The following is a 16,042-nucleotide window of genomic DNA, read 5'->3' as shown; positions in this document are numbered from 1 at the left end:
TGTTATTTAAAAGACTGATTCCTCAGACTCCTCCAGTCATTCTCCTCGCCCGTTCTCAAATTCTATTCCGGTTTAGATTTCATTCCCAATGTGCAAGTCTGAATTTGAAAGGTGTGGTGCCCCTTACACCCACCACTGAATCCTCTCTAAACCTGATCAGTACTGAACACTACTACAAAAGCAAAATACCTGAATCTAAAATAAAACAGAAAATGCTGGAAATTTCAGCGGGTCAGGCAGCATCTGTGGAGAGAAAAACAGAGTTAACGTATCAGGTTGATGACCCTTCATCCAAACTCTCATTCTTTTGCTTCCAATTCCAGAAGCAGTACCCTGTACACAATAAGTATGTAATTACATAGTCCTGAGTCACTGTTTGTCCCTATTACACACTCCCATGTATTTATGTAACTGGTATATGAAAGGGAATACATTAATTTCCTTGCTTATCAATTTTCAGTCAGTAAGGAAATCCTTCAAATCAATCAAAAACACCAGCATCACTGTCTTTCAAAATATCTCTCGTACTTCTTTCCAAATCTCTTTCAGTGCAAACTCGCAGGAGACCTGGTTAATTAAATTAATTTATGTCCTAGTACAAACTGGATTTGATTTAATATTTTTTCTCCATTACAGATCTTTTCAAGAATCAGAAGTTAATGAGGGAATACAGGGAGTTTCTGGGTAACACTATGGTAAGGTCAATTATACAGCCAAATTTCTATATCTATTTAAAAAAAAACATATAGTGTTGAGTTTTCACTAGTTTTCCGTCCCGATTCCGGGGCATTTAGAACATGAGATAGGCTCAAAACCATTTGCACTCGCGTTCTCCTCGATCTTTTACACTGGTTCAAGATTCAATCCGCCCAAATTAAACCTTGGCTCCAGTTCAAAATTATGAAATTTCACAGATTGCCCTGGTTTGAGAAGGCTCTTCAAATTGGGCTCATTTTCTTAGGTGCACAGGCAGTAGTAGGCATGTTTTAAAAGTTTTGTTATGTCAAAAAATATTTAATTTGCTAAGAAACTGACTCGTATACACCATTGAAACAATTAAATGGTTCAGTATAGTTCTTTTAAGTCATTTTCAGTGTTTTTAAATCAGTTTCTTCACAAGTGAAGGACTGGACAGAGCCATACTAAAAATGATTATTTTTCGAGATTGACCCATTTTCAACCGTCTTAATAAAATTGCAGCAGTTTACCACTCTTAAGTACAGCAAGGAATACTTTTTAATAGAGAGAAAATAAATTATTACCTTCTGTTACGAAGCCCAATAATGCTAGTGCTTAGAAAATGTTACGTTCATGATTATGCAAATTATGTTCAGAAGAAACTTGAACCTAACCAGCACAGCTTCAAGTGTATTTTGGGCAAAATTTTCCAATTGTGCCCAAAGCGGAAACTCTACCACGTAACGTTTTGGTCTCCTCGGGATGGCATTTGAGAAGTGTGTATGCCTTCCAAACACAAAGTTAACGATGATGTGACATCGTTCTACCTCTGAACTGATGCATTTTAGCACCAAGCACGTTGAGTGTAATTTATAGATATGTAAAATTGTTACCGATTATGAAAAGATGTTAAATATTGTTAGCTATGACTGCAATGCTTGCATTATTTGCGTAGAAATAATCCTACATGAGAATATCCAGGGGGTGTGTAAATTGAGCATTAATTTGTAAGAGTTACTTTTGTGCACTGAACAGTTCATGGATGGGAGAGTCATGAAAAAAGTAGCTATCACGAGCTTTATTAGGTAAAACAATGCATCCATAATGATATAAGGAAGTAAAGTTTGAGCAGTTTGTTCAAGTCATCTGTGCTTTCTCCTATAATACTGTGTAAAGCATATTTTTCTCTTGTTTTCGTTAATATATACAGAATTTTTTTTTACATAAAACTGGAGTGAAGGAATATTATAGTTCAGTACAGTGAAACTGGTTCTATTTTAAACAGGATTGTATGTGCACCAAAATTGTTTTTTTTTCTGCACCAAGTGACTGCTCATCCATGGTGATTTCACCATCTCAACTCACCTTGCCATCTCTCTCCTAAGTTTATTGCCCTCTTAGCCTTCCTTAACCTCTCCCTCCATATAAACACACCTATCTGTATTCATGGCCACCCCCTTGACCATGCCATCCCATGTGGCACCTCTACTCTCATCGTCTCAATCACAGATAAGGCCATCTCTAATCGCTTCCTTGTATCCTTCTCCATTTGCATCCTCCTTCCAGTTATACTTCCTTCTGCATCCACCCCTGAAAAAAAATCTCTTCCGCCAATGGCCCTGAAAGTGCATCTTTCTCAAGTTTCTCTCCTATCTCCTCATATACCCTCACCAAGCTCATTTTATCCACGAGACCCACCTCCTGCTTTCTTGACCTTATTCACAATAAACTGCTGACCCCTCAACTTCCCTTCCTGGCCCCATGCTAACTGATTTTGTAAACTGTTCTCATACCTTTCAAATCTGCTGTTATCAACCACCTCCTCAAAAAGCCTACTCTTGACCTTTGCAAACTGCCACCCCATCTCCAACCTTTCTTTCCTTTCAAGTCCTTGAACGTGTTGTCACTTCCCAAATCTATTCCCATCTTTCTCTCAACTCCATGTTTGCACCTCTCCAATCAAGGCCCCAAAATTGCGTACCACCCCGCCAGGCCTGTAAGTCCCACCCCGCAACCTATATTCAGCTTACTGACCCTGAGAGGAAGTGGAGCGCAAAATATCGCGCTCCACCTGCTCAGTGGGGAGGGAGTGGGGCGCAAGACCTCTGTGGTGGGACGCACCACGTGTACAGGGCCCACCCTTTCATTAAAGGGGAGAGTCAAGCTGCCAACTCTGCGGGCAGGAAACAGGGCCATCTCTGGACCACCACGGAGCAGGGTGTCGTGGCAGCAGCCCAGCATACAAGCGGAGAGCTGGGCCACAAGAAGGCCGTGACCGGTAAGTCAGCCATTTTTTTTTACATTCCCCACCTCCCCTTTAATTATCGCCCCGCGAGCGGCCTGCAGCCTGGTACGCACCCCGTGAAGCTACCGAATTTTTACTCCAGGGTGAAAACGGATTGCTGCGCATGGCGATGACGTCGTCATTGGAGAGGGGCACCACTGTTAGTGTTTCCAGGGGCGCTAACAGGAGGCACAAATGACCTGAATTTCTCCCTCTAAGTTTCCACCCCTGCCACAGAACTGAAATGATGCTTATCAAAGTCACCAAGGACATCCTATGTGACTGTGGTGCACGATCCCTCCTCCTCTTTCTCGAGCTGTCTGTAGCCTTTGACATGGTTGACCATGTCATCTTCCTCCAACTCATCTCCTGCTCTCGCCTGGTTCCATTATTATCTATCCAATCATAGCCAGAGAATCTCTGGCAATGGCTTCTCTTCCCGCTCCCGCATCGTTACGTCTGGAGTCCCTCAAGGATCTATTCTTGGCCCCTTCCTATTTCTCATCTACAAGCTGCCCCTTAGCAACATCATCCGAAAACACAATGTCAGATTCTACATGTACACTGATAACACCCAGCTGTTCCTCAAAACCTTTCAACCCCTTCACCGCCTATGATTTGTCATGCTGCTTGTCGGACATCCAGTATTGGATGAGTAGAAATTTCCTCCAGATAAATATTAGCAAGACCAAAGCCATTGTCTTTGGCCCCAGCCCCAAGTTCCCTAGCCACCGATTCCATCCTTCCTTTCTGACAACTATCTGAGACTAAACCAGACTGTTCTCAACCTTGGTGTCTTATTTGACCCTGAGCTGTTCTTTTTACCCTGTATCCTCCATCACTGTCTACTCTCATCTCATGTAATATTGACCATCTCCATCCCTGCCTCAGTCACTGCTGCTGAAACTAAATATCCATGTATTTGTTAGCTCCAAACCTGACTATGCCAATGCTCTCCTGGTCAGCCTCCCATCTTCCACCCTCTGTAAACTTGAGCTCATCCAAAACACTGCTGCCTATATCCTACCTCTCACTAAGTCCCGTTCACCCATCACTCCTGTGCTTGCTGACCTACGTTGGCTTCCAGTCCAGCAATGCCTCGAATTTAAAATTATCAACCTTGTGTTCAAATCCCTCCATGGCCTTGTCTCTCCCTATTTCTGTAACCTCCTCCAGCCCTACACCCCTCCGAGAACTCACCAATTCTGGCCTCTTGCGCATCCCTGATTTCCTTCCTTCCCACCATTGGCGGCTGCCGAGACCCTAAGTTCTGGAATTCCCTCTCTAATCCTCCCTGCCTCTCTACCTCTCCTCCTTTTAAAACGCTCCTTAAAACCTACCTCTTTGACCAAGCTTCTTCCCCTCCCTCCCAGAACCTTGATAGGGTTCCTCTTGTTCTCGCCTTTCACTCCACCAGCCTCCACATTTAATGGATCATCCTCCGCCATTTCCGCCATCTTCAGCGTGATCTCACCACCAAATACATCTTCCCTCCCCTCCCTTTTAAGCATTCCAAATGGACCGTTCCCTCCGCGACACCCTGGTCCACTCCTCAATCACCCCAAACTAAACCCTTCCCTTCCCACGGCACCTTTCTGTACAAGCGCAGGTGTAGGAGTGTACAAATGCATAATGCTTTTTTTGCTGTAATTGCTGGGTTTTAGAATCTTATTGGTCAAAGAACAAAATGCCACAAGATAAATTTCAGAAAATAGAATTGTCATTAGTGAATGTCATTGGTTAATAGGACTGCAATAGTTTATAACTTTAACTTATCAATAACAAAAATGTTGTTTATCTTTCAGCCTCGTTCAACTAAGTCAACACCATTCTTACAGGGACCGGGAAACGTTGTGATGGTTGCAATCTGCATGTAAGGCCTTGTTTTGTATTTAAAGTTTGTTTTATTTTTAAAATGAGCTTGGATAAAAATCTACGTAAGAGAACAAGTTAATGGTAAATATGTAAATATTCTTGTTTAAGAAAACTTATTTTCACTGCCTCTTCTCCCTCTCCCCGCAAGACAAATACCTGCTTCAGGATAGCAAAGAAAATGCTCCATTTAGTGGTTGGGCCAAAAGCTATGCAGCTTGCTTTTTGAGGAAATGGCTGCTGTGGCATTTGATTCTGGGCCAAATAGGAGGCTCGTATTCCATTGCTGGTTTGTTGGTTGCCACATTGGTTTATAACCAAAATTTATTTTCTTGTTATTGCTGAATTTAAAACAAACTTTAAAAAAAAATTGCTTTTTAAATGCTCCTTCTAAATGCAAAAATCCCACATTGCTGTCTGTCAATATGTTATTTTTGTTAATCCCACTCTCTAGCAATGGGCTGAATTTTATCTTCAAACTACTTGCCTGGGTTTATACAGGGTCTGCATCAATGTTCTCAGAAGCTATACATTCACTGGCTGACACCTGTAATCAGGTAAGGAAGTGATCCATTTATTGCATTCATTTACTTAGATTATTGAATTTATTGTAAGGATAAGTTAAATCTGTTTCAGATATAAATTACTGTTACCTTGTGATTATGCCTGAAAGTATATATTTAATACTCTGAGATTACTAATTAACCCTGTTTCATTACACAATATAAGATCTAAAATAGCTTGTTCCCTGGTTGGTTCCACGACATATTGGTCCAGGAAACTGTCTCAAATGCATTCCATGAACTCATTCTCCAGACTACCTTTGCCAATTTAATTTGCCCAGTCTATATAAAGATTTAAGTCCCCATAATTATTGTATTACCTTTGTTACAAGCTTCTATTATTTGTTGATTAATACTCTGTCCAATGATATAGATACTGTTGGGGGCCTATAAACTACTCCCACCAAAGTTTTCTACCCTTTGTTATTTCCTATCTTCACCCATACTGATTCTACTTCCTGATCTACCAAGCCACGTTCCTTTCTCACTACTGCCCTTATGTCATCCTTCATTATCAGGGCTAGCCCTCCCCCTTCTTTTCCATTCTGCCTGTTCTTTTCAAGTACTCTGGACTGTTTAGTTCCCAACCTTGGTCACCTTGCAACCACATCTCTGCAATGGCTATTAGATCAAAGCCATTTAAATCTCTCTTCGTGCCACTAACTTGTCTTGTTATGAATGCTTCATGCATTCAGATTCAGCCTTTAATTTTAACTTTACCATTATTCCCAACTTCACTTGGAGAATTCTGAATTTTTGGAATTCCCTGCCCCAAAGGGATTTGGATGCCCAGTCGTTGAGTAAATATTCAAGGCTGAGATGGATCGATTTCTGGAATCGAAAGGATATGAGAATCAGGCAGGAAAGTGCAGTTGAGGTTAAAGATCAGCCATGATCTTATTGAATGGTTGAGCAGGCTTCAGGGGATAAATATATAAGAGCAACACCTTTAGACCATATAGGTTACATAACTGTTGAAGATCAAATTCTCTTTTGTTCTTAAATCAAAACACAAAGCGAAATGGGGTGTTTTATGATTTTAAAATTGGAGATTACATTTTTCTAGTGCCCAGCAGGTATGTTCAATTGCACCTGTATTTTCTTTTATAACTTTGGTTTGCAGACATGATCCATGTTTACTTTCTGGTCCTGCATTGCAGCCATACACCCAAAACATGATATATTTTACAGTGGCCATGTGATCACACACTTAACGATTTATAATCAGTAGATACTGTTGGCCATTATCTATCTGTTCAATATTTTCAGTCCCATTGTTCATTTTTTCAAAAAAAGGGAATTGCATGTTATTTGGTGACTACATTATCATTGAATTTTATATATAGGTTTTATCTAGGGTATGTTTGATCGTTGATCAGGCAATACTAGAACAGCTCCTTATTCAGTTGCACATGGGATGTGGATTAATGGTCTGAATTTTGTTAGAAATAATGTTGAGCATAGCCTCATCATTTATAAAAATAAATTGGATAGAAACTTCCGGCATCTGCACATGCACAGTTAAATGCGGAAATCAGGAAGGGGCTGTCTGAGGTTCCCTGCTTCTCCAGAAGCTTGGCTATAATGGCATCTCGCCGAGAGACTCAGCATTCACATACATGGAAAGTTGTGAATTTGTAGATATACACCCACTAAACACACCGGAAAAAGTTAGGTCTTGTCCATTCATGTGTAAGTGAATTTTTAAAGCCATGATAATTAATTACTGCCAAACAACCCCTCTTGCACTGAAAATTAACTTTTACAAGGGTGGAGTCTCACTCCTTCAGATTTTAAATATTGGAGATTTTTTTAAAATGTGTCTCACCTCTCTCTCTCAATCCCATCTTTTTTTCCCTCTGTTTATTTTGCTTTCTGTATATGTATTTGACATTGAATTAATATTCTAACTTGCACTTCCTGGTTTAGACTCTGTGGCCTGGATATTTACTAGGATGGGTCACGTAAGTGAGCGGCAGGGCACAGAGGTGCGGATGGGAAACCTGGAAGTCTGGGTTTCCCTACATACTGTGGCGTTTTAACTCCACAGTGTGCGTCTTTTGGCCCTGACTGGTTCCTCGCCCAGAAGTCAGTCTGAATGACAGGCCTGGCTTCCAGTCAGGTGGTGAGCAGGGAGGCCACAGGACCAGGTAAGTCCGATCCCCGATTCTGGAGGGCTTTGTTTGGGGAGAGGGGTGTCTGATGCGGTGGGAACTTGGGGGACCGAGGAAAAGCACTCCTGCTCCTCCTGGCCTATGAGCAGTGCTGTAAAGGCGCTTGCCTTCTCACTAAGCTGTCCTCGCCTTGCTTAGCTTCCAGTGCCCAGTAAATGAGGCCGGCCACTGTAAAACCTGCAAAGCAGGTGAAATCAGAGGTTGCCGGCCTCATTAATGTAATTAATGCCAATCCGACTCCTGGGAGCGGCTGCCCCTTGTCCCACCTTGGAAGTCGGCGAGCTGGAGCCAGCTTCCCAAAGCGCTCAGAATTTTTTCAAATTTAACCCATCACCCAATCCCACGTGCTCACCAAAGTTAAAATTCCCCTGTGTGTCTCAGTGAGGAATCTTCAATCTGATTGGTTAAGGAGATACAGTTGTTTTGAAGAGGTGATTAAAGCAGTGCACGGGGAATGTTTATTGATATTTTTATGGACTTCCAGAAGGCATTTGATAAAGTCCCAAATAAGAAACTGTTAACTAAGGTGGAAGCTCACAGAATGGAGGGTAAATTATTGACCTGATTAGGAAATTGGCTGAGCAGCAGGAGACAGCAAGTAGGGATAATGTGCAGGTGCTCAAATTGACAGGAGGTGACTCATAGTGTCCTGTAGGGATCTGTGTTGGTGCCTCAACTGTTCACAGTATATATTAACGACTTAGATGATGGTGGAACAGAGTCATATATAGAAATTTGCTGATGACACAAAGATAGGTAGAATTGTAGATGGAAGCATAAAATTGCAAAGGGATATCGGCAGATTAAGTAAATAGGCAAAACTGTGACAAATGAATTTCAGTTTTAAGCAGGGAGGTTATACTTAAATTGTATAATACTCTAGTTAGGCCACAGCTGGAGTACTGCATGCAATTCTGGTCGCTGTATGATAGGAAGGATGTGATTGCACTAGAGAGGGTACAGAGGAGATTTACCAGGATTCTGCCTGGAATGGAGAATCTTAGCTACGAGGACAGATTGGATAGGCTGGGTTTGTTCTCATTGGAACAGAGGAGGTTGAGAGGAGACCTCATTGAGGTGTGCAAAATTTTGAGCGGCCTGGATATAGTTGATAGCAAGGGCGTAGGGGTCAATTACGAGGGAGCATAGTTTTAAGGTAGTTGGTGGAAGGTTCAGAGGGGATTTGAGGGGAGGCTTCTTCACGCAGAGGGTTGTGGGAGTCTGGAACTCACTGCCTGGAAGGGTGGTGGATGCAGAAACTCTCATCGCATTTAAAAGATGCTTGGATGGGCATTTAAAGTGCCATAACATGCAGAGTTACGGGCCTAGAGCTGGAAATTAGACTGGATAACCTCCTTTTGGCTGGCGCAGATATGATGGTAAGTACTGCAGGGAATCGAATACGGCCAAGATGATCTAGACTAGTTTCGATTGTCTAGATGGGCCAGAAAGGAATTTTCCCAGATTTTTTTTCCCCAATTGGTCTGGGTTTTTATCTGGTTTTTGCCCCTCCCAGGAGATCACATGGCTCCAATTGGGGTAGAGTATAGAATGTTTCGGTGCAAGGGGTGTCACAATTGTGTGGGGTGGACTGGTTGGGCCAGGTGCTCTTTACCTTTCCGCCATTGTTCATTGTTCATAGGTTTATATGTAACTTTCAGGGCTGCTGACCGAGGGCCGTGGGATCTTTGTCGGCCAGCGCGGACACGATGGGCCGAAATGGCCTCCTTCTGCGCTGTAGATTTCTATGTTTCAATGGAGGCAAATGTGAGGTCATCCGCTTTGGAACTAAAAAAGATAGAACAGGGTACTTTCCAAATGGTGAAAAGCTAAAAACAGTGGAGGTCCAAAGAGAGTTGGGGATTTAGGTGCATTGATCATTATAATGTTATGAACAGCTACAGAAAATAATCAAAAAGGCTAATGGGATGCTGGCCCTTGTATCAAGAGGACTAGAATGCAAGGGGATAGACATTATGCTGCAGCTATACAAAATTCTGGTTAGACCACACCTGGAGTACGGTGAGCAGTTCTGGGCACCACACCTTGGGAAAGATATATTGGCCTTGGAGGGAGTGCAGCATAGGTTTACTAGAATGATACCTGGACTTCAAGGGTTAAGTCACGAGGAGAGATTATACAAATTAGGGTTGTATTCCCTAGAATTTAGAAAGTTAAGTGGTGATCTGATCGAAATTTTCAAGATATATTATGGGGCACAGATTGGGTAGATAAAAATAAACTATTTCCACTGGTTGGGGATTCTAGGACTAGGGGATATAGTCTAAAAATTAGAGGCAGACCTTTCAGGAGTGAAATTAGGAAACAGTTCAACACGCAAAGGGTGGTAGAAGTTGGAAACTCTCTTCTGCAAACGGCAATTGATGCTCGATCAATTGTTAATTTTAAATCTGAGATTGATAGCTTTCTATTAGCCAAAAGTATTAAGGGATATGGGGCAAAGGTGGGTATATGGAGTCATGCTGCAAATCAGCTATGATCTCACTGAATGGCGGAGCAGGCGCGAGGGACTGAATTGCCTATTCCTGTTCCTATGTTCTTTCCTACGTTGCTATGCTTGTCCTGTTCACACAGGACCCAGATCCCCTGTAGAGGGCAGTGTGCTGTTTTGGATTTTTAATAACCGCAATTTCCAGTGCAAAAGTTCACACAAAGTCGATGGGCAAGTGTAAGTGTAATAAGCAATAAGCACCATTTGTTCACTGCTGACCTCAAAATCCGGACCACTATCTTTGGATACTTTTGTGTAAAAATGAGTAGAACTGAATTGTTAGAGGTATTGTTGATTGATAATGTTTGTTCATTATTTTTAATGCTATTCTACCCTTACATTGACACAAAGATGTGTTTTCTTCAGGCTTTACTAGCAGTGGGCATCAGTCAATCTTCCAGGACCCCAGATCCTGGCCATCCGTAAGGAAAATCTAACTTTATTATTTACTTTAGTTTGCTATTAAAAAAACAAACAGTTGCTGTCTTTTCTGTTGCTTTTAATGGGATGAAAATCGCCCATGATTTTTCACTACCAGTCTCTGCAGCAAGGTTTGTTGCAGATATAGGGCTCAATTTTCCCCATTGCCGTTTTTTGGTGTATTGCAAGAGATACGCCTGTTCTTTTTGGACCTTGACTATTCCAAAAAATAACTTTCAAGTTTCCCCATTCTAATTTTTTTAATTAGCGGCGTTCAGCCTGTACTTTAGCTTCAGGGGGTGGAGCCTAATGTCTGTGCCGAAAAAACGATGCCCCACCCTCCTGCACATGCGCGGGGGGAAAAAAACTAAATTTTTGACAAGATTGCTATAGGCGCGCATGCCCAGTACAGCTCCCGGTCTGCATTCGACCATTTTTTAAAGAGCCAGTTTAATTCTCAGTGGAAAAATCAGAGCTGCAATATGCATCGTGGCTCAAGTACCAAGAACTTCTCAGGCCGAAGTGGAGGCACTAGTTACTGTAATTGATGCCAGATGGCACGAGCTGGACACCAGCAGAGGTCACACAAAAGTTTCACCAAAAGAAACGAAGAAATGCTGGAACCAACTTGCAGAAGATTACTGTGCAATGGTGACCACCACGAGGTCTGGAGTCCAGTGCAAAAAGAAGTGGCAGGACCTTGGTCAAGTAGTTAGTGTAAGTAATATTTTCATTTATTCCACTGGAATTGCAATTGTAAATGTGATCATCTGTATGTCCCACCAAGCAGAAAGACTCTTAGTTACATTTTCATCTTTGCACACAACAAAAGGGAAAGAACTCTTAACAGGAGGAGGCCCGGCAAATCTGCACCCACTGACACCCTTGGAAGACAGGGTTGCTGCTTTGATGGGTCTTGCCTAGAGAAAAGCAACCACCACTACACTCGAGGGAGAGGGCAAGTCCTGCAAATTCCAGAGTCTGGCTCTCCTAAAAGTTAAGTACCGCGCGAGCTAGTTATGCTTCGGTTTATGGGGATGTCTCCGTCAGCTACACTTCAGTTGATGCAATGTGCTATCATCCATCGTGGTCCTTCAAATGAACCTGCTTCCTGCGCTGTGTGAACCTACTCATGCCACCCACCCTGCCCCCTTCTCTGCTGCTAACCATTTGTCGGTTCTGTTATATTTTGCAGAACTTGAGACCAACCCTGACGAGGCTGAAGCCGATGCAGAAGAAGATTCAGACGCAGACGAGCCTGAAGAGGAGAACATCTTCCAATCCCATCTTCCAGACCAAGATCATGCGGGGGATGGGGAGGAGGAGGATGAAGCCCCCACTCTTATAGTCACACTGGAGGAGGTGCAGGTGCTGCTCATTGAGGTGCCAGCCCCTTTCCTGATTGGTACGAGTGTTGGGACATTCCATGGTTTCGCACAGTCCGAGGCTGCGGGTTCCAGTGGGGTGCAGCGAGCCACACCCAGGGTGAGGAGGGGAAGGAGAGCTCGACAGCGCTCTCCTGAGGTGCATGATCTAACGGATGTAGTTCAGATGATGGCAATGAATGTGGAGAGCATTAACCTTACGTGATCACGCCTGGACACCATCACTGGGGTGGGTGATGAGGTATCGGGACTGTTGGGAGAAGTAACAACACTCTCACGAGAAATGGGAACACTGTCGGCGAACATGAGGGAGGGAATGTTGCAGGTAATTGATATGCTGTTGGTGAACATGAGGGAGGGAATGTTGCAAGTAGTTGAGACACTGTCAGGGCACATGAGGGAGGGAATGTCGGAGTTAGCCGCTGCAATAAGGAACACGCCCAGACCCCGCGGCCATTGACTGAATCAACTACCACTCCCACTCCAATCCCCAGACCAGCCTCTGAAGAGGCCTAAGCCGGGCCTTCCACATTTCCGCCTGCCCACGCCCCTCATCAAGAAGTACGCATTACCCGAGATGCTCGAAAGGATAAGCTTGGTACCAACCCGAGAAACGCTGTGCCACCACCTGCGGGCAGACCAAGTGCAGCGGGCGGTCTTAGAATAAGGTGGAGGAGAGATGGGAGCAGCCTTTCTTTGCTGCTGTTATTATTGTTACTGTTGTAACTGTTCTCACATTAAAAGTTTTTTGTAAGTGATGTAAATTTACAAGTTTAAAAGTTTGTAAGTGATTTTAACTGAAAACTTTAAAGTTTGATACAAGAATATTTTTATTAAAGTTAAGTACAAACAAGTGTTAACCTTTTGAATAAAATATATTTTAAATTATAACTGAATCGTTTCCATTATTAACAATTTTTGAACTAAAGAATAATAATTTCCATTATTACCACAACATTATGGAACAGGTCCAAACAGTAAACATGGTCCATTTGGAATAGTTGCCGCTGAGCCTTCAGGCAGCAAAGCATTCATGGATGAGCTGCTGGCGCAAAGCTCGAGCAATCGTTAAAAGGGCAGGACAAGCCCGCCCTCCTCCGCCGTAGTTGCATGGCTTCTTTGTCATCGTCCTCCTCCTCATCACCTGCATGTTCCTCCTCAACATCAGCCACTCTCACCTCAGGTGGGTTGTCTTCTACCAGCTGCTGCTGCCTCATGATGGCTAAGTCATGCAGCACACAACAGTGAACTGACTGACAATCTCAGGGGAGTATTGCACGTAACCTCCGGAATGGTCCAGGTATCGGAAACGCTGTTTCAAGATGCCAATGATCCTCTCTCTATGCTGTGCGTCGCAATGTGCGACATGTTGTATTCCTAGTCCGCTTCCGTTCGGGTTATGCGTAGGGGCGTCACGGGCCATGTGGTGAGGCCGTACCCTTTGTCTCCCAGCAGCCAGCTCTGCCCTTCTGGCTGCTGCTGAACCATGGCAGATATAGCGCTCTTGCGTAGGATGAATGCATCATGGGTGCTCCCAGAGTATCTCTCATCAACTGACATGATGCGATACATATCGTCACACACGGAGTGGAAGCCTTTTCTATTCCTGTACATTTTGGAATCCTCCAAAGGTGCTCGCAAGGTGCTGTAGGTATAATCAATGCAGCCCTGTACCTTTTGGGAAGCCAGCAATCCTGGAGAAGCCCAAAGCCCTGTCACACAATGCCTGGGCGGTCATGGGTAACTTTATGTAGTTATCCCTCTGGGCATATAGTGCAGCACTCACCTGCTGAATGCAGATGTGTGTTGCATGTTGAGAAATGGCGTGCACATCCCCAGTTGTGGATGATCCAGATGCATAAAATGAAAGTGCAGCTGTAACCTTTACTTCGACTGACTAAGCAGTCCTCCTGACGCTGCTAGGGTGCAGGTCTGCTTGTATTAACTCACGGCTCTCAGTTACTACAACTTCGCGGAAACGCCGCCTTCTCACACTCTGCATCACTCAGGTGCAGGTATGAATGCCTGTCTCGATATACCCGATGTGGGCAAGGCCTCCTGCCCACCATCCTACATGCTGTGAGGTTCCTCATGCGATGATGTCTAATCACTCTGCTCTGCAGCACCATCATGGAGAAGGCTTGCACAAGATATGGCATTGTCAGTATTGCCTCCATAATTAAACTGTAGCTTTGCAAGAAGCTCAAAACAGCAGGACAAAGGACTTAAACCTTCTTTCCTCTCTCTCTCTCCCAAACGTCGACACCCTAGTATGGACCACACCCTGGTCTGGCAATGCGCAATAGACATGCTTAGAACATTCAATGAGGACATTTGGGGCAATGAAGTCTAATGCAATTCTTTAATGTTTGATTTTTTTTTCAATGCACCACCCCACCATCGACCGAACATCAGCCGGCAGAATCGCTCCTTTGGCCGGACACAAGGGCTCAGCGTCCACCCCCGCTCCCCCCATGCTTCTTTTGAAGCTGCTGTATGTCTAAAGCTTCACATCTCTTCAGTTCGGCTTCCACCCACCTCCCCCCCCCCCCCCCCCCCCCCCCGCAAACCCCCTGGGCTCCTTTTGAACCCGAGCCCCTGTGTCCGGGTGAGGGAGTGATTCTGCCCGCCGACCCTCGAGCCCGGTGAGGAGATGTTCGGTGATGGCGTGGTACTTTGAAAAAAAATCAAAAATTAAAGAATTGCATTAGACTTCCATTTTCTCCATTTTGAGTTTGAAAAAATTAAGCTTCGTGATGCATGTTCTTTGTCTTCTTGACTCCCTCCAAAATTTCACCTAAAAACAATGCCAATTTCTGTGCCGATTTTTTTAATGTGCGCTGCTTTTTCTCAAGTGCCCAGAGTCATATACGCCGTCCTTGGAAAAATGTAAGTTGGCCAATCTTGCTTAAATCTGAAAAACTGGCACGGACATCCGGTTACGCCCCCTATCACGCAAAAAAATACTAACCTAAAAAAATTGTAACTATGTTACGCTGGCGCAGAAATTTTGGGGAAACTTGGATATTTTAATTTACCGCAAAAAAAGCGGCTGCACCAAAAAAACGGCGCAGATAACTGGGGAAAATTGAGCCCATAAAAGTAGAAGTTTTTAATAATTGCAGTAGTTGCCATTATTTAAAATGTTTGAGATGATCATGGATTAACTTTAATTTTAGATTTGAAATAAATGCTAATTCTCCCATCCATAAAACTGATGCAGCTCGTATGGTTGTTTTTGCATTTAGTTTTGGTTTTTTTTTAAATTAAGGTATGGATTTACAAATATGCGCTACATTGCATCCCTCATTAGTGGAGTTGGAATTTTTATGATGGGTGCCGGGCTCTCCTGGTATCATGGAATTATTGGACTTTTACATCCTCATCATATAGAATCCTTAACATGGGTAAGTTCTGCATTGAGCAAATGCTTCAAAAATGAGCTGTGGAACAGATTCTGTGAGACAGCTACAAATGCGCTCCCTATTGAAAGTGACAAATAATTGTATACCTGATCAAGCATAGATTTTAGTACACCAAATTCTTCTCTCTGTATAATCCAATCATTTTCTAATCCAAGTACAGTAGTCTGAACCAGGACCCTTTTGGTTGACTAGAATTTCAGCGATGCCAGAATAAGAAGACTGCTAAACTGCCCATGTTACAATCTCCCAAAGATTTTCCCAGTCAGATTCTGCACTCACTCACTTCTAAACTGGCAGTTTAGTTTTAATTGGGAACAAGTTTTAAAGTGTTAATGTTCTTCCTTTCTGTGCCAGCCTGGCCATGAAGCAAGATATCAGTTATCACAGCAAACAGTTGATCTTGGTCAACATATGCTTTGCTATACTCTTGACAGTGTTTAAAAATTAGAGTCTGAATCAAAATGTCGATGAGCAGAGCTGATCATCTGAATTCTAATCTCCAAAGTTCACTTCAGAGAAGAAAGGTTGGAGAGCATTTGTACTTTCCATTTAGGGTATATTCAAATGTTCAGTTGGGTGTTTTTATTATTTATTTATTGTACTAAATATACTTGTTTTTTTTACTTTCATGGAGGCTGACATTTTATACTCCTGTGGCTTGAGTGCATTGTAGAGCAGCTACATTGACTTTAAAGGAGCTGCTGCTTTGTTCCAAGTTGGGAGCTGACC

General features: G+C 43.2%; 1 protein-coding gene across 1 annotated transcript in view; it reads left to right on the top strand.

Moving 5' to 3' along the window:
- slc30a9 (solute carrier family 30 member 9) overlaps positions 1-16,042 on the top strand; it is a 233,118-nt gene that overhangs the window by 121,575 nt on the left and 95,501 nt on the right. Inside the window, exons 8-12 of the mRNA XM_070860729.1 lie at positions 637-695; positions 4,768-4,835; positions 5,289-5,391; positions 10,450-10,505; positions 15,160-15,295. Of these exons, the coding sequence (XP_070716830.1) occupies positions 637-695; positions 4,768-4,835; positions 5,289-5,391; positions 10,450-10,505; positions 15,160-15,295 (422 nt within the window). The remainder of the gene's footprint in view (positions 1-636; positions 696-4,767; positions 4,836-5,288; positions 5,392-10,449; positions 10,506-15,159; positions 15,296-16,042) is intronic.

The sequence above is a fragment of the Pristiophorus japonicus genome, chromosome 2 (genome assembly GCF_044704955.1).
Source record: "Pristiophorus japonicus isolate sPriJap1 chromosome 2, sPriJap1.hap1, whole genome shotgun sequence".
NCBI lineage: Eukaryota > Metazoa > Chordata > Chondrichthyes > Pristiophoridae > Pristiophorus > Pristiophorus japonicus.
Note: the sequence above shows the minus strand (reverse complement) of the source record. Positions and strands in the feature narration are given on the sequence as shown.